At 33.8% G+C, this 23,547-nt stretch overlaps 1 protein-coding gene and 1 pseudogene across 2 annotated transcripts; one reads left to right on the plus strand and one right to left on the minus strand.

Annotated features, from left to right (window-relative positions):
* Positions 1-333: 333 nt before the first annotated feature.
* LOC120124342 (E3 ubiquitin-protein ligase PUB24-like) lies at positions 334-23,081 on the minus strand. 2 transcript variants are annotated; one of them, XM_039143048.1, is made up of 3 exons: positions 23,039-23,081; positions 396-1,683; positions 334-365 (listed from the first exon to the last, which is right to left on the minus strand). In XM_039143048.1, the coding sequence occupies exon 2, from the start codon at positions 1,671-1,673 to the stop codon at positions 456-458; it is 1,218 nt and encodes a 405-aa protein (XP_038998979.1). In that variant the 5' UTR covers positions 1,674-1,683; positions 23,039-23,081; the 3' UTR covers positions 334-365; positions 396-455. The 2 variants fall into 2 exon arrangements, with proteins under 2 accessions (XP_038998979.1, XP_038998980.1); XM_039143049.1 differs by lacking the exon at positions 23,039-23,081 and having other exon boundaries at positions 396-1,758.
* LOC120124343 lies at positions 18,899-21,672 on the plus strand (annotated as a pseudogene).
* Positions 23,082-23,547: the final 466 nt, after the last annotated feature.

Below are 23,547 nucleotides of genomic sequence, written 5' to 3' on the forward strand. Positions count from 1 at the left end.
ATTAATATAATTCTTCATATTTACTGTATGTTAGTTACAAAACGATACTATATTGATAACAATGATAGTAACTTTTGAAAAATTAAAATAAAATAAAGTTTCACCTATAAAATTTTACAAAATTGGAAATAGATGTATCTTTTTTTTTTTTTGCCCTTCAAGTTTTAAAGTTTTGTTTTGACTAATCCGATCGACCCGCGTCACACGCCTGGTTTTGATGAGTGAATCCCACAATAGGGATTTTCTACATACACAAAGACTCGAGCTCAAGACTTAAGCGATATCAAGCTGCTTACCACTTGAACTAACTGATATTGGCATATAAAAAGCGTTATTGATGAATATTGTATATATATTTATTGATATTGATCAGTATGGATATGATTATATTAATCAATTATGATGTTTTTAACCATAAAATGTAATACTTTTTTTTTTTACTTTTGTTACCAAGGTTACCTTTGGTACCTAGTTAATAGATAAACATCAATACAAGGAGAATCACTCCACAAATTAGAGTGCAATCTGAGGACCCCTCTGGCTTTGTGTTTCAGATATGTTGGGCAATCTGCTTGAATTACCATGCACAGCTTTGTCACTGCCCCAACCCTCAACATCTCTAAGAGCACTTCTTTTGTTGCTGCATTTTTCGAGATCGATGAGAGTATGAAAACCGCTTGATCATCGGTTGTTGGCGAAACTCTCAGGATCCTTTTCGCCACCATCGCTATGCTTCCCGCATGGCGAAGAAACTCGGCTCTACCCTCGGCGCATGAACATAGGTGTGCCAATAGGTTGAAGATCAGTTCCGATATGTTCTTTTCGGGTTTCTCGAGTTCCAATTCAACGAGCTCAAAGATCGCGTTGTCGTCGACCATCTTCGTCTTGTTTCTTCCTTGAAGACACACTTGGATCAAAACTTGTAAGGCAGATTTGGTCGCTTGTTGAGAGATTCTCGATTTAAGTACCCTTAACATTTGTTTCATGAACTCGGGTTTCAATTTCTCCAACAACCTCGTATTCGATGCCTCGATCACCCGTTTCAACGCTTGCATTGAGAGAGTCTTGGTGACGACGTGATTCTCTATCTCGCACCCGAGAATCCACGTTAGACAGTCGATTAGCTGATGATTTTCATCTAAAAGTGCCTTGATTTCACTCGATGGTGTCCAAACAAGAAAGAGAATCCTCAAAGCTTGTTCGACACCGATCGTTTTACTTTCATTGTAGCATCTTATCAGCAACAAGATCACAGCTTTGGCTACACCAGCGTCCTCCATGAACTTCTTGTTCCTCTCAATGTCCTTCGCTAGGACTTCCATTTCGTTCAAAGCATTTGCGTACAAACCAGGAACGTCTAATTCACGGATGAGTTCAAGAAGACGAATCCTACATAAAGGAGACATCAGGGTAGGGACCTTATCGACACCGTCTCCAGTATTCGCCGTGCACCAAGCCTGAATCAACTGACGGAGTATGTGGTTCGGCGTCAATTCGGAACCGGACGGCAAAACCTGCTTCGTTACAGGGCAGGTGATGCCCTTGGGCGTCTTCAGCCATTTCTCTATGCTCTCCCTGTCGTAGGTAATGCCGGTAACGGCTGTAACAGGGTCTTTCATGATCTGAAGCGATATGGGACAGATGAAATATTGAGGTATCTCAACGTCATCCATCGGTGTAAAGCTCGAACCGTAGATTCAAAACGCAGAGACTTGGAAAAACTGAAGTCTTCAAGCCCAAATGGTAAGAGAAGGTGGCTTATATTTATATACAAGTAGGATAGTTCCAAGTGGTGTTCAGATATTCAATGGTCAACAATCCAAATGACATTGGGTATGAAAATTCCTCCCAACTGATAATGAACCGCCACTCGGGAGTTATTTAGTGGTTTCCAAGGCCGGAAAGGACGACGGTAGGTCAAAAGGGATCCCCCACAAGCCAGACTCATTTAACAACTCGGTTAAAGCAAAGGGGGTATGACTTCAAAGGTAATTTCTTCCATTTCTGGCTTTGGGGTTCAATAATTTTTTTTAGCAATTTTCAAAAGTTATCATATGCCGACGAAAAGAGAAGACTGAAGATGGGGCACGACTTGGGCGACTTGGACGGGAATGAAATACCAAACCAAACCCATAATAATGACAGCCATGCGTGGAATTCAAACTTCTCTTTCACCCTTCAATTTTATTGTACTCTGCCAACTATAAGTTTTTTTTAATAAGTTAAGTGATTATAAAATAATATTTATTTTATATATTTTTAATCATTTGATAATGAATACTCGATTATCTTATTATAGTCACTAATGTTTAAACCCGTGATTTCTAAGAATAACAATGATTTCTTTAACAACTGAAGTAAGTTGGTTCGTACTTTGCCAACTATAAGTTTAGCTTTGGTTACACAAACTTCATTTAGTTTATCTGTTTATATAATTTAATGTACTAAAATCATCATTCACATGGCCATTAAATTATGATTTATCATAGGCCAATTTCTATACTACCAATTATTTTAAATCTCTTTATTGTGTATTCTTTTATAAACTAAAATATATAAAGATTAGGAAACAAGATGCATTTGAGTTAAATTCGTTAAATTATAAACATAAAATTTAAAATAAAATCTAATTTTAAGTTTTACATTTCGATATTTAATTTTATTTTTTTGAGTTTTATATTTACGTATTAATTTTTTTTTTCAAAAGTACATTAGCTTCTTATTTTTTTCACCCATATACCTACTTTATTTACTTTGGTTACAACTGTGCTCCAAAATATACCAAGAATTAGGAACAAAGTTTAGACCAATTATAATTAAGATTGGAGTTCAAACTTCAAAGTATAATCTCAATTGACAGATTCTTTTCGTATAGTTAATTATCGAATATATAATATTACGAAAGATTAAGAGGAATTGATTTTTCTCGAATGTATTAATTATTATATTATAATAAGTGTATATCCTTGTCAATTTCTTGGGGATATAATGATATTCTTTGAATTGATTTTACATTAATACAATGAAAACCGGCGTTATTAAATTAAACCCCATCATTTTTTTAAAAATAACCCCTTAGCATATTTGTTAAAAAAATAATCTCTTTGTACACATGTAAGACTAACTCGTGTCCTATCCAGTGTGTGATCATACCTCACATTTTACAGGACGCGAGGTATCATGCTATTTTCATATTACTCAATTTAATATGATTATTTAGTATCTTGCGTTTTCCAAAATGCGAGGTCCCTAAGATATTGAAAAAATTATCGTTCGCAGAAGTTTCGAGATTTAAAATTTGAAAAGATTCTCAATACCTCACGTTTCATGGAACGCGAGGTACCATTTACCTTGCTTCGAGGGCAGTGCGAGGCTCACTATAAATACCGCTCTTCCCTAGGGGTGTTAAAAAAAGGGAATCGTTAACCGTAACCGTTAACCGGTATAACCGTTATATTTAACAAGTTAATTAACCGAACCGTTAATATTAAATGATTTCGGTTAACTAAACCGCTAAAAATGATGATTAATGGTTAAAGTTACGGTTACGTACTTTGATAAACGGTTAACCGGTTAACCGTTAATAAATTAAATTTATAATTATATTTCTAATTTATTACAGTTTTACACAAATAACTTAATATAATTTTCCATTATTTATAACTTATATATATTTTAGTAAAATTTTTATACAAATAAAATAATATATTTTTTAAAAAATATAAAAACATACTTACACCAATATAATTATGTGTTTATTGTTAGATATTAAGATATTAGGAGATGTACATACTTATACCTGTGTAATTATGTGTTAAGTGTTACATTTTTCTATTTTATTCACTTATACTGGTGTAAGTATGTGTTAAGTTTTACATTTTTTGTAGTATGAATTATTAAAAAAATGACAAATAAATGTAATAGGTTAACCGTAGGTTAATTTGTAACTGAACCGTTAATAATGGTTAATCGCTAATGATTAACCGTTTATTAATGGTTAGGTTATGGCTAGAAAAATCTCATAATCGTTATAACGATTAACCAACCGTTTAGGCTAAATGGTACGTTTAACTGTCAATGAACAACCCCCACCTGAATTCCTCACACCTTCATTAAAAAAAACTCTCTCTCTCACATATTCTCTCTCTTATATTATTATGGCGGGACTATTGAGGGCTGATGTTCCCCATGTATGCACCTATTGGCGGGATAATCCGGCGATAATTTTTATTTATTAATTTATTTTAAAAATTTTAATTATTTTTAAAAATTTATTTATTTCTTTAATAATTTTGTTCGGTTTATTTATTTCAAATTATTTATTCATTTCTTTTGAATTTATTTATTTATATATTTATTTAATTATTTAGAATTTATTTATTTATTATTTGTTTGTTTCGAAATTATTTGTTTATTTGAAGAGATATGAACGTTCGTTGAAGTGTTTTACCATTTCCTGGCCCCTAGTGACGATATTATTCAATACTTGCATGAAGTCGGTTTTGGTTACGTTGGCACTGTAACTGATGGTACAAAGTTGCACCCTCCATTGATAAATGCGTTGCTTGAATGGTGGAGACCGGAGATGCACACATTTCATTTTCCTTGTGGGAAGGCAACTATTACCCTTGAAGATATCACATACCATCTTGGGTTGTCTATTGTTGAAAATCCTATTACTGGTATGGCTCATGGGGATTAACTAAGCTTGTGTGAGGAGTTGCTCGGACTTACTCTGACAGATGACGACTTGGATGGATGGAAGATCTACATTACAATTTTGGACAACAATTTTACACAACCCCCGTCGATGCTGCTACATAAACAGGTAATTTTCTAAATCTATGTTTGTTTAATTTAATTTATTTATTTATAATATTTAAACTTTATTTTAGTTTTTGTTATTGTAATTTTTTGACGATAAATTTTTAATATATTCACACTAATTTTATTTTACAGCAATATGTCTGTGCTCATATTTTAAAAGTTATTGGGGGATCTTGATGTCTGATAAATCCCGAAACAAAGTGTATCTAATGTGGTTGCATCACATACGCGATTTACGAGCCACTAAAAATAAGAGTTGGGGATCGACAATGTTGGCCTTTTTGTTCCTGAAGCTATGTAAAGATGTTCATCCGAACAAATAAGAAATTGACAGCTATTTGATATTGTTACAATCACAGGCTTGGTTTCGAATGTCGTTTTTAGCATCAATTCCTACACAACCGACCCCATTACAATTTCCATTGCTTTGAAGGTAATTACAAATAATCTACGTTTATTATATTTATATATTTTGTAACACCCCTAACCCGTACTCGACCCGGATACGAGTCTGAGGTATCACATTGACTTTTCAAATCATTGACTATTAACAAGTAAGGAAAATTTTAAACTTTCATTCGCATTAAGAAGGTGGAACCCTTGAATTAAAGTAAATAATAAAAACTTGCATTCACACTTAAATAAACCCTTAATAATTTACATAAATACAAAAGTATAAGTTTACAACATAGATCATAGCATTTTAATTTAAACTTGTAGTACATGCCAGCAGTTTACAAATTTATAAGAAATTGACATTTAAATTGTTCTGATCTGATATTTGTAGGAGTATGATGTCCTCGCCTATCCTCAATTTCTGTTTTCTTCAAACCTACGTGTGAAACAATCACACGCTAAGTCGTTGACTTAGTGGGGCAATTATGAGTCAAATAAAGCACTACATAATAGTTTCTTATTCATTTTATATAAACACATTTCATAAGGAATTCAAATAACTTTTCATAACAAGAGTGTATACTTTTATATCTTGTTCGAATTTATATAACCTTAAATGCCCAATGTATATTACTGAGAAATCTAGCTATTTGAGTACATTGAGGTTGTGCACTAATGTTATCACCATAGCTCATATAATTGCACCGAAGTGCCATATATTTGTCCCAAAGAACCACGTAGTTTTATCCCAACGGACCACATAAGTTTGTCCCGAAGAACCACATATAACCCTCGACTCTTGGCATGCCAACTATACCTCTAATCCTCATACATATACCTTGGGGTTTTAATCACATAATTATTTCTCATTTTTTTATTCATATTGTGTCATGTTCACATAGGCACTTTCACATCAAGTATTTTTCGTATACACATATTCGCATCATCATATACACATAACCATCAAAACACAGCTTAAGTAATATAACTTGAATAAAACATTAAAAAATATAACAATAAAGAATTGAAAGGTTTTCGATCGAAAACTCTGAGGTTGGATTATCGCAAACCGCCCTCGAATCTAATATAAAACAAATGAGTTGTACCCACCTTTGCCTCACTGAAGTCCTAAATGAATTCTTATCACTTTTGATCGTTAACTTATAACGTTGAATCATCTAGAATTTGTCTTCGTTTAATGTCTACACAATAATACAATCGAAATGAATATCGAAATTCATATTAGTTATTAACTAATCATAATAACTTAAGCTAAAATAAACACCTAATTTATTATTTCAGGCACACTAGTATCGGTACTCCTCGTACAATATCGATACTTCCCTTTTATGGTATCGATACCCACTTCGGTGCCGATATCATTTTGGCATTCTGGAATTTCAACTTGATAATGGTATTGATTCCTTACCCTTGGTATCGATACCCCTATTTCAATATCGATACCTCATTCAATCAGTACAGATATTGATCCTCAAACTTAAACCAATTTTGCCTTAAAGTATCGATATTGTTCTTCTCTTGAATCTAAAAATCATACCATATTTTCAAATATGTTCTTAAATATTCTTAATACTCCAAACTTCTTACTTAGACCCCTGACAAGTCAAATTTACCAATAGACATCCAAAAACTAAACCATGTCAACAATTCCTTTAAAAACTCACTTTACAAATTCATCACTAATTCAATCATCTTTTAGTTTTAATCTTCCTAAGGCCTCCCTTAAGCTTATAAATCACTCAAAGAACAAGAAACAACTTAAAAATTCAGAGAACAAACAACTTAAAATCAACTCGCCTTGAAATGAAGCTCACTGGAAGAGAAAGAAGAAGAAGTTCCAAACTTTTCCTTTCATCTTTCAAACTCCACGTGTTTTATAACTCTTAAAAAGGAATTTAAAATTCATTTTCTTCAAAAAAAAAACCTTAATGCCCCTCTAATATTTCATCTTTGATAACAAGTCCTAATCAAAATTTCCAAAATTAGTCCTTGAACTAATCAATTATTCCACTTAAACCATTAAATTTTTAATTTCTTACATTTTGGCCACTGACCCGATGTTTGGGATGTTACATATTTATTACTACATGTTTTTTTTTACTTTTACAAATAATTGTATTTTATTATATGGATGATAGGTGGATTGTCGCACTTAGTCACTCCCACCAATTATCACACCCCAAAAATTTTGGGTTAACATTTATAATCATAATTGGTTTTTTATTTAATTAATTTTTAAGGACTAGTTTGTGAGTTTTCAAAGTTTCAGACTAGTTTTTAGATTTCCCTGGAAGTTTAGGGACCAACCTAATATTTTCCCCTTCTCTACATGCAAAGAAAAAAAATGAATTAAGGAGAGAGGGCACTTTTAAACCCGTGACCATCAGGCATAGGGAGTCATGCCCTAGCCACTAAATTAGGACACTGTTCATGTTTTAAAATAAAAAAATATTGTTTTAATTATTCAAGACCAGATTTTTAAATCCCTAAAATCATTTTCCTAGATCAAGCAAAATCTCTAAATTTCATATACATGTCCTTTTAGCTCATCATCACACTTCGATTACCCCTTCTCCAACCGACGTGGCGTGCACTGCTACCACCAAAATGTTCCACACCGTGCCTCGATCAGAACCTCTCTTGTAAATCATCGAGAACCATCGTCGATCATCGTGGAGGACCCCTTAAAGCTTAGTCAGAAACCATAAAAAACCATTGTCATTTCTTCACGATTCAGGCCACCGTAGACGACAGTAGGTTGTACCGTCCCCACCAATGTGACCATGGTCTACTCGCGACCAAAACTTGAACAACCTTGCTCCATTTAAGCTCGTCATTCACTATGGATAATCTAGTGAATGCTCGTAAAAAAACCTCTCAAGTCTATCACTGTTTTCATGGTTTTGTGGTGAACCCAAGCCCTGTTCGCCTCACCGCCAGTGCCATCAGGTTCCCCGTCCAGTTCTGACCAAAACCCAGTCGAGTTAGCCCCTCACCATCGTTGTCTCTGTCATTCGTCATTAAAGGTAAGCATCCCGTTACTTTATTTTATTTCGCATCGATGATTGTTTTCTTATTTGAGATTATACGAGTTGATCTTGGTGTTTGGCTATTTTCTGATTAATCGAAAGTCGCCCCTGTCCTCGTCACCCACCGCATATGCCACCACGCGCCTCTATCATGCGTGGCCTTTGTCCCTATCGAGTATTCTAAAAAATTAAGTCAACTCGACCGAGTCAGTCGAGTCAACCCGTTGACCCAACTTTTGACCCGTTGACTTTTACTTTGACCACATTGGCTTTAACCAAAAAGTAAACTTTTTAAAAGTCTTATTTTATGTTTTTCGATGTCCTGAGTCCGAATCCGTAATCCATTTTGCAAAATTTTAATATGAAAGCCTCCGAATTGACACTTGAATCCAAAATTTTATAGTTATTTTAATTAAATTGGTTAAGGAAAATAAAGAAAATTACAAAGATTGATTTATGAATTTGGTTATGGTAGGTACTCATGATTATCTTGATCATACGACAGCTCAACCCAACTCCTCTCGATACGTCTGGTCACGTGAGTCGTGATTTCTCGTATGATTATGAAACTTTGTTAAATATTCTGATAGTAACTTTGTTTCAATCTGATTTAGGATCGTGTTCATCTTTTTATCATAGCGATATCGGTGTTCAGTAGACCACCCTGATCGACCTGTTTCTCGATGTATGTTCTTGTGTGCTATATTTATCTGTTTTAATTGATTTTGAAATCATGATTTTGTATACTGATTTTTCCTGAGTTATGATTTTACTGATTTGGAATTTCTGATTTTCTAGTACATATTCTCTAGATTAATGTTACTGTGAAATATCATATTTATGATCTCTTGATTTTATAGGTACTATTTGAAAATGTTTTATTGGGGTACTGTCTGGGTAGGTGTCTAAAGACTCTGAGGTTCAACTAGCTGGTAATTTCTACCTGTTATGATCTTCCATATTGGACTCCTAGATCTTAGTGATCTATGGTAAATCCTTATGGATGCCTGTTTTAGGGTATTTCATATGGTGGAGGGTGGAGGGTAGCTAAGGTTTTAAATTAAAACTATATCGTTATTTTTACTCTATGATTTCTGAAATCAGTTTTGAAATGTATCAGCATGTTTATTTTTGCACTTATTGGAACACACCCAGCTCCCTAGCTCACTCCTTATTTTTTTTTCTCGTTTCAGATATTTTGGATATGCTTCCAAACCAGGCACTTGGAGGATCGACACATTTCGTACAGTAATTTTTGTTGTAATATTTTAATATTTCAAATTGCATTTATTCTAGTGAAATGTGCATATTATTTTGATATACTGATTTATGGATTATTTTGTCACTAGTTATTGATGTTTTGTTTCACTCGCAGTATTTCATGTTTTATACTATTCGATTTTGGTTTTACTATTATAAGTATGTTGTATTTAAAGAAGTTACGTTTTTAAAGTATGAAAATTATTTTATAAATTTTTATTGTAATCCACTAGATCTGGTCGAAAGGCATAGGTTGGGTCTAGGGGTTACAATTAGTTAGTATCATAGCTCTTGGTTTTTAAACCTCAGACTGTTGTTAACTCTGAAATTAAATATGATTTTGAAAATATTTTATAAACAAATTCTGAAGGTCATGTCACCAAGTTTTTACAAGTTTTATTGTGTACAATACTCCAAGTGTTGATTCTAATCTTAGGTTTCATCTTATGTAGTGAATTTTTATATCCTTCGAGATGAGCATTAGGTGAGGCTGTTGACTTGGCAGTGGGCGAGATAGACCGACGAGGTTTGTTGACCTGTTAGATAATACGCATGTAGATCCCCCGCCTCCGATAGATCCTTCTTCTCCTCAGGATCCTACAACCCCCGATAGATCTGCCTCATGCTCATGGTAAAGTTTGACTACGTTGGTTAAAAGAGCATCTTATTCTAGCACCGAGCTTGTTAGTTTTTTTCTGGATAAGAATCTCAATAGACAGTTTCTCTAACTGATTCAGGGTATGGTTAGAGCCGTAAGAGTTACACTCGATGTGCCTATTTCTTAGACTCTTATTGTGATTGGAGTTAGGACCTTTTCAAGCCCTACTAGTGGAACTCCGACTGAGGCAGAGGATTGGCTATGTGATACCAAACGATGTATGGATTATTAGGTTTAGATCCACAGAGAACATATTTGGGAGTCGTTTTGATGTTGGATGGGAATGCCCACACCTGGTGGAAGTTCGTGGTGAGTAGTATTTCGATCGACCGCTTGACATAAGACTTCTTTAGGGAGCGCTTCAGAAAACTTTTTATTGGAGAGTGTTATCTGGCTAAGAGACAACAATAATTTCAGAAATTAGTCCAGGAAGATATGACACTCTCCGAGTACGAGATGGAGTTTTTAAAATTAATGAAGTCTGGTGAAAGTCTGGTTCCAACTGATAGGGATAAGTGTTGTAAGTTTGCTCGACGACTCAAATATGAACTGAGTAGGAAGGAGGTAACCCATCAGGATGAGGTGGTTAATGATTTTCTAGATAAAATAAAAGAAATTGAGTAAATCGAAGCTAAGGCTCATGTTAGTGAACGAGTAGATCGAGAATGATCTAGAAGGTATTTTGGCCTGATCGAATCTTCTGTCCGTTCTGAAAAAAACCTCATTTTGTTACCCTTCAGAGAAGTTATACTAGTTCGATACCTGCTTCTCCTCCACCCTAAGTTTTTAGTCGGGGTGATTCTTCAAATTTTCTTCATATACCTATTTGTGAGTATTGTGGTAATCGATATAGAGGAAAGTGTCGGAAAAAGTTAGGTGCTTGTTATCATTGTGGGTCTAGTGAGCATTACCTTAGGAATTGTCCCCACCCTGCCTCTTCAGAGCGTACATCTATTCTAACCCCTACATGTTCTTAGGCTTCCGTTCATACCCCAACTAGGAGATAGAATCAGGGTAGGACTTATGGATCTGTTTCTAGAACTGACACTAGAGGTCGTTCGCCTACTCTGGTATATACTACTAGACGTTTGGCAACCAGGATGAGCCTGAGATTTCTACAGGTATATTTATTGTTAATTATGTTTATTATTATGCATTTTTGAATAATGATTTCATTTATTCCTTTATTTCGAGCCCTGTATCCCAAGACCCTAAGACTCTGATTGAGCTTATCGAAATAACTGTCATCATTGCAAGTTTTTGTATCTGTTCGATTCAGGTGAATTTTGAGGGCGAAATTCTTTTAATGGGAGGAGAGTTGTCACACCTCAAAAATTTTGTGTTAACATTAATAATCTTAATTGGTTTTTTATTTAATTAATTTTAAGGACTAGTTTGTGAGTTTCCAAAGTTTCATGATAGTTTTTAGATTTCCCTGGAAGTTTAGGGACCTAACCTAAGATTTTCCCCTTTTCTACATGCAAAGACAAAAATGAATTAAGGAGAGATGGCACGATGCAAACCCGTGACCATCAAGTATGGGGAACCATGCCCTAACCACTAGGCTAGGGCATTGTTCATGTTTTAAAATAAAAAAATATTGTTTTAATTATTCAAGACTATATTTTTAAATCCCCAAAATTATTTTTCTGGATCAAGCAAAATCCTTAAATTTCATATACCCATCCCCTTAGCTCATCGTCCCCTACGATTACCCCTTCTCTGGAACCCCTCTTACAAATCATCAAGAACCATCTTCGATCGTCATACAGAACCCTTTGAAGCTTAGTCAAAAACCTTAAAAACCCATTGTTGTTTCTTCGTGATTCCAGCCACCGTAGGCAACAATAGGTCATGCCATCCCCACAAATGTGACTGCGGTCTGCTCGTAAACAAAACCTAACCAGCCTTGCTTTGTTTAAGCTCGTTGTTTGCAATGTAGAACCCAGTGAAGGTTCCTCATAATACCTCAAGCCCATCGTTATTTTCATGGTTTCGTAATAAACTCGAGCTCGAGCCCCGTTTGTCTCACCACCACTACCATCAAGTTCTTCATCTCATTCCAAACAAAACCAATTAGGTTTACCCCTTACCGCCGTTGTCTTTTTCATTCGTCGTTAAGGGTAAGCGTCTGATTACTTTATTTTATTTCACATCGATGATTGGTTTCTTATTTGAGATCATACGAGTTGACCTTGGTGTTTGGCTATTTTCCAGTTAATCAGTAGTCGCCGCATGCGTCTCTGTCGCATGCGGCCTTTGTCCCTACCGAGTCTTCTAGAAAACTAGTCAACCCGACCAAGTTGACTGAGTCAGTCGAGTCAACTCATAAGTAATCCACTGAGTTAACTCAGACCAGTCAACCTGTTGACCTGACCGTTGACCTGTTGTCCCGACCATTGAACGTATGCCAAACCTGTTGACTTTGACTTTGATCGCGTTGACTTTGACCAAAAAGTTAATTTTTCTGAAAAAGTATCATTTTATGTTTTTCGACGTCATGAGTCCGAATCCGCAGTCTGTTTCACCAAATTCTAACCCAAAAGCTTCTAAATTGACACTTGAATCCAAAATTTCATAGTTATTTTAATTAAATTGGTTAAGGAAAATTACAAAGATTGATTTATGAAATTGGTTCTGGTAGGTACCCGTGATTCTCTTGATCACACGACTGCTTGACCTAGCTCATTTTGATATGTCCGACCGCGTGAGCCGTGATTTCTCATATGGTTCTGAAACTATGTTAAATATTCTATTCAATTTATTATTCTAATAGTAACTATGTTCCAATCTGATTTAGGATTGTGTCAACTTTTTATCATAGCGAGACCAGTGTTCAGTAGACCACCATGATCGACCTATTTCGCAAGGTGTGTTCCTTGTCTGTTATATTTATATATTTTAACTAATTTTAAAAGCATGATTATGTATACTGATTTTTATGAGTTTTGATTTTACTGATCTGGAATTTCTTATTTTTGGTACATATTCTCTGGATTAATGTTACTGTGAAATGTCAGATTTATGATCTCCTGATTTTACCGGTGCTATTTGAAACCGTTTTACTGGGGTACTATATAGGTAAGTGTCTGAAGACTCTGAGGTTCATCTAGCTGGTAATTCATGCATGTTCTGATCTTCCATATTGGACTTCTAGATCTTAGTGATCTACGATAAGTCCTTATAGATTCTTGTATCTTTCATATTGGACTCCTAGATCTTAGTGATCTACGGTAAGTCCTTATGGATGCATGTATCTTCCATACTAGGCTCCTAGATCTTAGTGGTCTATGGTAAGTTATTATGGATACCTGTATTTTCTATAATGGACTCCTAGATCTTAATGATCTATTGTAAGTCCTTATGGATGTCTGTTTTGGGGTATTTCATATGGTGTAGGGTGGAGGGTAGCTAGGGTTTTAAATTAAAATTATATGGTTGTTTTTATTATGTGATTTCTAAAAATCAGTTTTGAAATGTATCAACAAGTTTATTTATGCACTTATTGGAACACACGGAGCTCTCTAGCTCACTCCTCCTTCGTTTCCCCTTTCAGATATTTTGGATAGGCTTCCAGACCAGGCACTTGGAGGATCAACACAGTCCGTACAGTAATTTTTGTTGTAATGTTTCAATCTTTCGAATTGCATTTATTCTAGTGACTTGTGTCTATTATTTTGATATATTTATTTATGGATTATTTTGCCACTAGTTATTGATGTTTTATTTCATTCGCAGTATTTCATGTTTTATATTATTCGATTTTGATTTTTAGTATTATAAGTATTTTTTTAAAGAAGGTACGGTTTTTAAAGTGTGGAAATTATTTTAGAAATTTTTATTGTAATATGCTAGATCTAGTCGAAATGCATAGGTTGGGTATAGGGGTTACATCTACCACAAAGTCTATGTGATTTTAGATTGTCGATCGATAAGATGACAGGCGAGGTAATCGATTTTCTAATTTTAATTTGTAAATTAAATATCAATTTTCTATTCTAGTTTTTGTAACATAGTTTAAAAATATTTGTGTAATTCCTGTGAACGCCTTATAGTGACAATGTTATTGTAACGTGTACTCCGGATGAGATATATCACAGTTCGCACGTTTGGATGTCGGTGGTCCTGTGATAGTCTATAAGATCATCGAGTGACTTCCTGCTGATCGCGTGTTACGGTAATTTGGCCGTGTCTAAACAATTCTGCCACCAACAAGAACCTTGGATGATGTCTTACATCGCGTAAAGCGACAGGGAAAGACTGATGTTAATTGGGAGGTGTATCATGTGGTTTGGGTGATGTAGTGCATATTGAGGTTCTTATGCAACCCATTTCTAAATCGATCTTGGCCTACGGTGTTTCAGATTATTATATGTCGTGGTATGAGCAAAATGGGATACCACATATTCTGACCGAGGATGAGAGAGCGCGAGAAATTTATAGGCCTTCCAAAATGGTCCGCCCACGCAACGTCGTGCAAGTCGGAGTAGACAAAAACACGCTCAAGCCTCATCATCAGGAAAGGCACAGACACCTACAAAGTATCAAACACCACTGACGGCACTTACATTCACCCATTTGACTTAGTCGTCATTTCAACATATAATGCCACTGACGGAAGGTTTTTTCACCGACGCATTTCGTTCATATCCGGCAATCGTTGTCCATTCTCATTACCCTCATGCACCAGCTAAACCATATTATTTTTCACCTCCATGTGTATATATTCGACCATTGGCAACAGAATTCGGATAAGGCAGTGTTGAGTAGACGTCACCGCAGAGCATGTTTTACATAGGTCTCAGTCTCAGTGGCAGCGGTGGTACTGGCCATGTAGATGAGGGTAATGATTATGTTGATGATGGTGGTGGTGGTGGTGATTAGAGTGATGATGATGCCTCCGAATATAGATTGATTCGTAGAAATCCTCGTCAGACTCATCGTCCACCATAGTACAATATGAGTGGACATATGCATCATTAGTTGTTTAAATTTGTAATTTTTTAGTTATTCGAGCTGTATTTTCTTTTCTTTTTAAGTTAACCGAACTTCATTTTCTTTTTTGTTTAAAAATAATAATTGAATATAATGTTCTAGTTTTTTAGTTGTTCGGTTTTATGCATAAACAACTTGGGAATCATCATACTCACAAAAAAATTATTTTAATACAAATTTAAAAACATAATAAAAAAAACTACAAAGTTTTTTAAAGCTCTATCTCCCGACGTTAACGGGCAATACGTAGCAGATCTGCCTCTTCGTCCTCATAGTATTGTGATAACTGAGTTACTCTTTCATTGCTTGTTGAATATGGTTCTGCCTCAAACGTTACACTCAACTCGATGTTCCTACCACCAACACGTGTGTAAGCCTTAAACATCTTCTGAAGGTCTCTTGTATTCGATAAGGTCAACATGTAATGTGCTTCATTACTGGTACTTCCCATGGAAACTTTAACTTACAACGAAGACATCTGTCATGTTGTAGATTTTTAAGCTCCGTTGAGATCAAATCGTACAACTCATCTTTCTTAATCTTTCCACTGAAGGAAGTGTAGAAATAAGTTTCGGAATTGAACACAATTGCAGAAAATCTCGCTATTAATATTTGTTTTACGAAGGTATTTCATCCAAAATAGACACTTGTCTTGTTTTTATAGACATATTTTCTTGCTCCTTATAAACCAAGACTTACCATGTCAAATCAAATATTGCTTCCACGTCAGGAATCTCTTTCACGTCAGAAATCTCTACCACGTCAAGAATTCCTAAGAAACTATCTTTCTGCAGAGAGTGAGTTTCTTGACACGTCAGGAATCTCTGCAAAACTCACATTTTACACAACGTGAGATTATTGACTATAAATATTCCTTACTTCTACTGATATTGTAAATTTTAACACGGTCTATACTTATAAAAGGCTTTTCTTCTGGTGGCACTAAACTTATATCAATATTGGTGCTATAAGTTATTCTACCCGAAGAGAATGTTTTTTAAAAAAGATATGGACTTCTCGACAAAATGTTTGTTTCATAAATTTTGCTTTTTTCGTCAAACCAACAATATTTATAAAAGGCATTCTCTTCGGGTCTCTTCTGCAACTTGTCTTTTATAAAACATATATGTAAAGTCAATTAAACATGAGTAACCCAACCTTCTTGGGAAACTCAACGAATGCATCCTCTTCTGGTGGCATCCTCTATGACTTTTCTTGATCGAGATGTTGATTTGACAAATGGCACACCGCCACTCATCTTATCACTCGGGAAACTAATATTTTCCAAGAAGGTATTCTCTTCAAGTGGCTCCATCGACTTATTGCTCGTGACGTAAATCTGATGGGTTCCGAATTTCATATTTATCCTCGACCCATTCTCCATCAAGCCCACGATATTTCTCAGAAGGTATCCTCTTCAGATGGAATCCTCTACTTAAGGCATCAAACCCAAAGATGAAATACCTCCACTCGTTCCCTCAAACTTATCATGTTTTTTCATTGTACTGCTTTTGTTTAGAACAATTTTCAATACGATTATCACATCGTTTAAAATGTCTCGTATGTGCCGATACTAGCCATGTCTATAGAGCTATTTTAGCTTGTTATGTATGCACAAAACCAAACATTGGATCCATTTTGAACACAATTTTGTTTCTTCTTATTCTTGCACAAAACAAGGTTTGGTACCATTTTCAACGCGATTTTTAACTCGCCTACAATATCTCGTATGTCTTTATATTAGCCTCAAGTGAAGGATAAATTCCAATACTACGTGAAGAATAAGTTACAAAATTTTTTTAGATTAAATACCATAACATGCCTATAAGCACTTCTGGTTTACTAGAAAAACTAAATACCTCGTTTTTTGGAAAATGCGAGGTACATAAATACTTTTCGCGATAAATTTCTCTGGGCGATTCAATATCTCGAGGACCTCGTGTTTTGGGAAACATGAGTTACTAAATAATCATATTAAATTGGGTAATCTGAAAAGTGTGTGGTACCTCGCGTCCTCTGAAATGCGAGGTATGATTACGCACTGGGTAGGACGCAAGTTAGTCCTACGTGTGCACAAAGGGGATTATTTTTCTAACAAATATGCTAAGGGGGTTATTGTTCAAAAAAATAATTAATGGGATTTTTTTATTTAATAACGCCATGAAACCTTCACTCATACATGGTAACGTCTCTCATATTTAGTCATTGATCTTTTAATTTTATGAATTATACAATTTAACTATTTAAGTGTTATTAATCAAGTCACCAACCATTAATATTTAATGAAGGAGTTCACAAGATTATTAAAATTTGATTAAATTATACATTTAATCGTCAATACTTATTAAATTAATTCAATTAAATTAAAACTATGACCAAATTGATAGAATGTGTAAGTATTGAGAACTAAGTGTGTAGTTATACTTATTTTTAACAACAATGTCAACTCATCCGTTAAATGTTAACGATTTATTACTTGACTGACAACGTATAAATAGTTAATTGATTTGATTGATGAAATTAAAAGATCGATGATTAAAATTGAATTCACCTATAATTAAGTGGCCATGGGTATTTTTTACCTAAAAAATCTTACAAATTGAAATATCAAACTAAATAAAGGTCAATTAGTTCTCGTATATTTCTAAAAAAATGTAAGAATTTGAATCAAACTAAATCATATACACCCTAAAAAACATCTTTATTACACAAATACCGATTATTTTTAGGGTAAATTTTATCATTTTACCGCTGGATTATGAGATTTTCTAATTTGATCATTGATATTTTAATTTTGTCAATCAACTTATTTAATTATTTAAAGTATGTCAATCAAGTCATCCACCATTAACATTTGACGATAACTGATATGGTAGCTAATAAACTTGATATAAATACATATTTGATTTATATTACTTACACATTTTATCAATTTAGTATAGATTTAATTCAATAGATTTAATCTTTTCGCCAGACAGTGGCACCTATTACTGATGACATAAAAAGGCTTAAGCCTAAAAAAATTATCCCAAAATACTTGGATTATGAAAATCAATCTATGTGAAAATAAAATCAAGACTTCAACTTCAAAAAAAATAGTCTCAAAACACTTTAATTTTCATTTGAAGAACTCATCAATGAAAGATAACATTTTTTAAAAGTGACCTGAAAATAACTACGAAATAATATATTACACAATTTCAATAAAATAAAAATATTAATTATTTATTTTAGATGAAAAATTAAGGTTTAATATAAAAATAAGTGCCTAAACTATACTCAAAATTAAATTTAGTGCCTAAATAATTTTTCGTTAAAAATATGTGCTTAAAGGTTTCTCCTTTACACTTTTAGGTGTCTACCGTTAAAATAAACTGTTAAGTGACATGTGTCACATCTATATTTTTTTAAAATATTTTTAAATAGTATTTTATTTTTAAAAAATATAAACGCGATATGTGTCAGTTAATAATTTTTTTAACGATAAACACCTAAAAATATAACGAAAAAAATTTTAAACTCCTATTTTTAACGGAAAACATTTATTTTTATATTAAACCCAAAAAAATAAATACTATAACCCAGCCCACGAACTAGAACCTTTCTGTCACGAAATCTTGCTTTCTTTTCCTTTCATGAAATGGGCTTCTAATATTCTCAAAACAAAACTCTCTCCTTTCTTTATTAAATTTAGGGTTTAGTGAAATTCATAAAACCCTTGGATCTCTTCTTCCCTGACAGAATCTTCCCGTTTCAACGAAAGCCCTTGTCTGCCTCCCTACATATCAACGGGAAGAAGAGAAAATAGATGGGCAAGATTACTTACAAGAAACTGAAGGGAAGTCAAAACATGAGGCAAAGGTTACTCTTAGCAACGTTAAAATCAACTCCTATTCTCATCGAAGTCATCCACGCCGACGACACCTTACCTGGTCTCCGGCCACACGAGATTTCCCTCCTTCATCTTTTTGAAAAGCTCACCGATGACTGCGTCGTTGAAATCAACGAAACCGGTAACCCTTTTTTAACCCCCCTGGTGCTATTAACTTTTGAGTTGAAAATAATAATTAAAAATTAAAAATCTACGGGTGCTATTTGGTATTGGTAGGTACCAAATTGAAGTACAAGCCAGGGATAATAGTTGGAGGGAGTAATCTGGTGCATGATTGTGGTGTGAGCAGAGCAATTGGGTATTTTTTGGAGCCTCTGATCTTGCTTGGATTTTTTGCTAGGAAAACCCTAGCTATAATCCTAACAGGTAATCCCTTTTTTGGTTAGAATCTCATATTTTTTCTGTGGGTTTCTTTGATTTTCTGTTAATATGCTCCTTTGTAATATGTCACCCTTACTAGAAAAAAGTCAGTTGAGTTTTGCAGTTTTGCTGTGCAATGTTTAATGACATACAATCGGAAGGTATATTATTTCAATGTTGAAGTAGGAAAGAAAGTTTCATAGGTCAAATTGATAGAATAGGGAGTTTATTCATATGATTAGACTACTCTTGATAACTTAGGTGGATCGAATTTGTAATACTACATGTAAACTAGTATTGAATTATCCTTAATCAAACCTGAGATTAATTTTCACCATAATGCTAGCGCGTATAATTTCCTTTTGACACAAACGATAAGTGGTTGCTAATCCATATGTTGCTATTTTCAGGGATTACAAATGATTCCAAGGACCCATCTGTTGATACTTTCCGTTCCACGACCTTTCCCATGTTGAAGCATTTTGGGGTTCCCTCAGAAGGATTGAAGTTGGAAATAAAGAGTCGCGGAGTTTCACCTCATGGTGGTGGTGAAGTTCATTTGACAATTCCTACTGTTCAGCACCTAAGAGTTAGTTTTTTTTTAATCTAATGTTACTTAAATTTTTTGTTTGTGATATTTATTACATTCTGGTACAGGCAACCATGTGGACTGATGAAGGAATGGTTAAGAGAATCAGAGGGGAAGCTTTCACTACCAGAGTGAGTCCCCAGCTTGGAAATGAGATGATTTATGCCGCTCGTGGAATTTTTAATCGTTTGCTTCCTGATGTTTATATCGCTAGTGACTATAGAAAGCGCTTAGAGGCCGGATCTGGAAAGTACGGTTACTATATACTTCAAAACTTCTTTTTATCAATAAGGCATAAGTATAAATAGGAAATTTCAAAATTTTTATTCCTAATTGCAGCTCACCAGGATATGGAATTTCACTAGTTGCTGAAACTACTTCTGGTTGCTGCATCTCTGCTGATACTACTGTTTCTTATGGGGAGAAGCAGAAGATATTGAAGGCGAGGACAAGAAAGAGCTGATACCTGCAGCTGATGTTGGTGAGAAAATTGCTTCTGTGCTTCTTCAGGAGATTGAGAAAGGTGGAGTGGTGGATTCAACTCACCAGGTTTGTATTTCAAAGTTTCAGTTCCATTGACCTGCCACTCTTCCAGTTTCATTATTCTAATACCATTTTATGATTGTGATATCTCTGTCTTCATTTCTTAATGACATTTAACTAATAGCTTAAATTTTATACTTGTCGCTTATATGTATGAGCAGGGACTAGGATAATTTTTACATAAACTGTGATTTTTTTTTTAGAATATTATGCTCATCTAAAACTCTTAATTTTTATTTTTTTTTGGTGTGGGGGTGTTAAATGAAGTCTTCATCCTCTGCTAATCTGCTGATATGGATACATGCAAGTTTAGTAAAGGTTTTTATTGCATATCATTCATTTATCCTTTCCTGTTGTATTTATCTTGTACTAGAGATTTAAAAGATTTTAAGTGGTCAACATGGAAATGTACTCCTGTTAAAATCTTTGTAACATATGGCCAAATTGACCTTGCATTCATACTGATCACATTGGTTTTAGTTCTGGCAGCTCTGCTTTTATTTTTCCACGCTTTCCTTTCTATTTTCCATTTTTTTTCTTTTTTGAAATCAAAATATCTTCACTGGCCAAGAAAATGAAAGTTCCATATTGAATTTTCTTTTTTAAGTTGTAGACTTATCATACAAAAGGACTGGTTTTTACTCGGGGTTTGACATCTAAGCTTTACCACGAAGCATCTTATCAAGGTCCATGTGAGACATAAGATTAATCTTGTTAAGAATGCTTTTTCTTCTTCAGAATGAAGATGAAACTTCATAAGCTACTTGTTGTAATGTTGCATTATTTCAGGACAGATGTAGCAATAAAGGTCATAACCCGTTGTTTGGTTTGTAGGGCTTGTTATTCCTTCTTTGTGCACTTTGTCCGAAAGATGTTTCGAAGGTTCGTGTGGGGAAGTTGTCACCGTATGGAATAGAAACACTAAGGCAAATCAAAGATTTTCTAGATGTTCAATTTGTGATTAAGGCTGATCCATCCACAGGGACGGTGATCCTTAAATGTTGGGGTTCTGGGATGAAGAACCTATCCAGAAAGACAACCTGATGACATTGTGTAGCACATTATAATTCTGGTTCACCTTCGTTTTCTCGCTTAGACACTGATTGCAGGAAATATGATGTTCTAGAATCCAGATATAGCTACATGTGTTATTTTTTTTGTGGGTAAATTATATACTAGATGGCATTTTAAGCCAGTTAATCCAATTATATGTTAACTTGTATGTTTTATAGCTTCATGATTATGTGATCCATATCGTGGAGTATTAGCAGCTAAAGAATATCCTTAATTACGCCACTAACCGTCAACATTTAACTAAGTCAACTATTAAAAATTGATAAAATTAAATATTCAATCCTTAATATTTACTAAATTTATTTAATTAAATTGAAATTATGATCAAATTGATATAAAATATAAGTATTGAGAAAGAAGTGTGTAATTATACTTATTTTTAACAATCATATTAGCTTATCCGTTAAATATTAATGACCGATGATTTGATTAATAATACTTAAATAATTAAATGGTTTGATTAACAAAATTAAAAAAATTGATGATCAAAATAAGATTCATCCATAATTAAATGCCATGATGTAGTTTACCTGAAAAATCTTATAAATTGAAATATCAAACTAAAAGAGGTAATTTATTTCTCCTCTATTTCTAAAAATATTAAGAATTGTATGAATCGAACGACTTTAGTAGTAAAAGAATTGTTGTTATTTCTTAAGGTTTCGAGTTCGAGCATCAGGAATACCAGAGGTGTAAGCATTCAATGTCAAATGGTTGAGAGTTATCTTTAAACAAATAATGCTTAAAAATTTGAATCCAACGAATCATATACACCCTAAAAACATATTTATTACATGAATATTGATTAATTTTAGGGTAAATTATCACATTTACCACTAAACCATGAGAAATTCTAATTTGATCACTAATGTTTTAACTTTGTCAATAAACCACTTAATTATTTAAATTGTCAATCAACTCACCCATTGTTAACATTGATGAGTAGCTAACATGATAGTTTATAAAATTGATATAGTTACATGTTTGATCTTCATTACTTACGTATTCGATAAGTTTAGTTATAATTTTAATTTAATTCAATAAATGTAATCCTTTAGTCATATCATGACACGTGTTTTACGTATAAGAAACTAGAATATGTATTTGGCCCTGGCAAAGTGCATCCTCCCGTAAGTGACGAATCCAAAAATTTAAAAATGTGATCTAAAATTTTAATATTATTTCTTAAAAATAATGGATATAAAAAAAATTAGTTTTTTTTCTTCTTAACATATTAAACTAAATTTTACCGTTTTTCTAAAATAATATGATACACTTTGCTCTATATGAGACTTAGTGCATCCACCCTACCTCCCGTTACAATTATATTTAATAATTTATCTAAAGTAATGAATATGCATCTCGCTCTGGCCAAGTGCATCCTCCCTGATTGATATAAAGCTCAAATTCTAAGATTAAAAACGCAGCAACTCGGAAAGACTAGAGTTTTCAAGCCAAAATGATAAAGACAAGGTGGCTTATATTTATCTACAACGAACGTAGGATAAGCGTAGTTAAAAGTACTGTTCTGATTATTCAACGCTCAACAATCCAAATCACATTAATGGGTATGAAAACTTCTCCAGCTGTTACTGAACCGCCACTTGGGAGTTATTTAGTGGTCTCGAGGCAGGAAAGGACAATGGTGGGTCAAAAGGGATCCACCACATGCTAGACTCAATCATTCCGTTGAACTATATGTTCAATGAATTATTAGTATAATATTTATTTATTTAGGTAAATAAATAAATATGAGTAAAAGTATTTAATAAAGATAAAATCGTCTCAGTGATAAAAAATGTCTTATAATATATAATTTTAATCAATCTTTTTTGGATTTGTCAAAATGACCAACAAAATCACAATGCGAAATAAAAATCGCAACGCGAACATATAAATCGCA

Source organism: Hibiscus syriacus, unplaced genomic scaffold (genome assembly GCF_006381635.1).
Source record: "Hibiscus syriacus cultivar Baekdansim isolate YM2019G1 unplaced genomic scaffold, ASM638163v2 tig00110418_pilon, whole genome shotgun sequence".
Classification (NCBI taxonomy): Eukaryota; Viridiplantae; Streptophyta; class Magnoliopsida; order Malvales; family Malvaceae; genus Hibiscus; species Hibiscus syriacus.

Excerpts from the sequence above, each read along its gene's own strand:
- LOC120124342 (XM_039143048.1), bottom strand. The coding sequence starts at position 1,673 with ATGGATGACGTTGAGATACCTCAATATTTCATCTGTCCCATATCGCTT.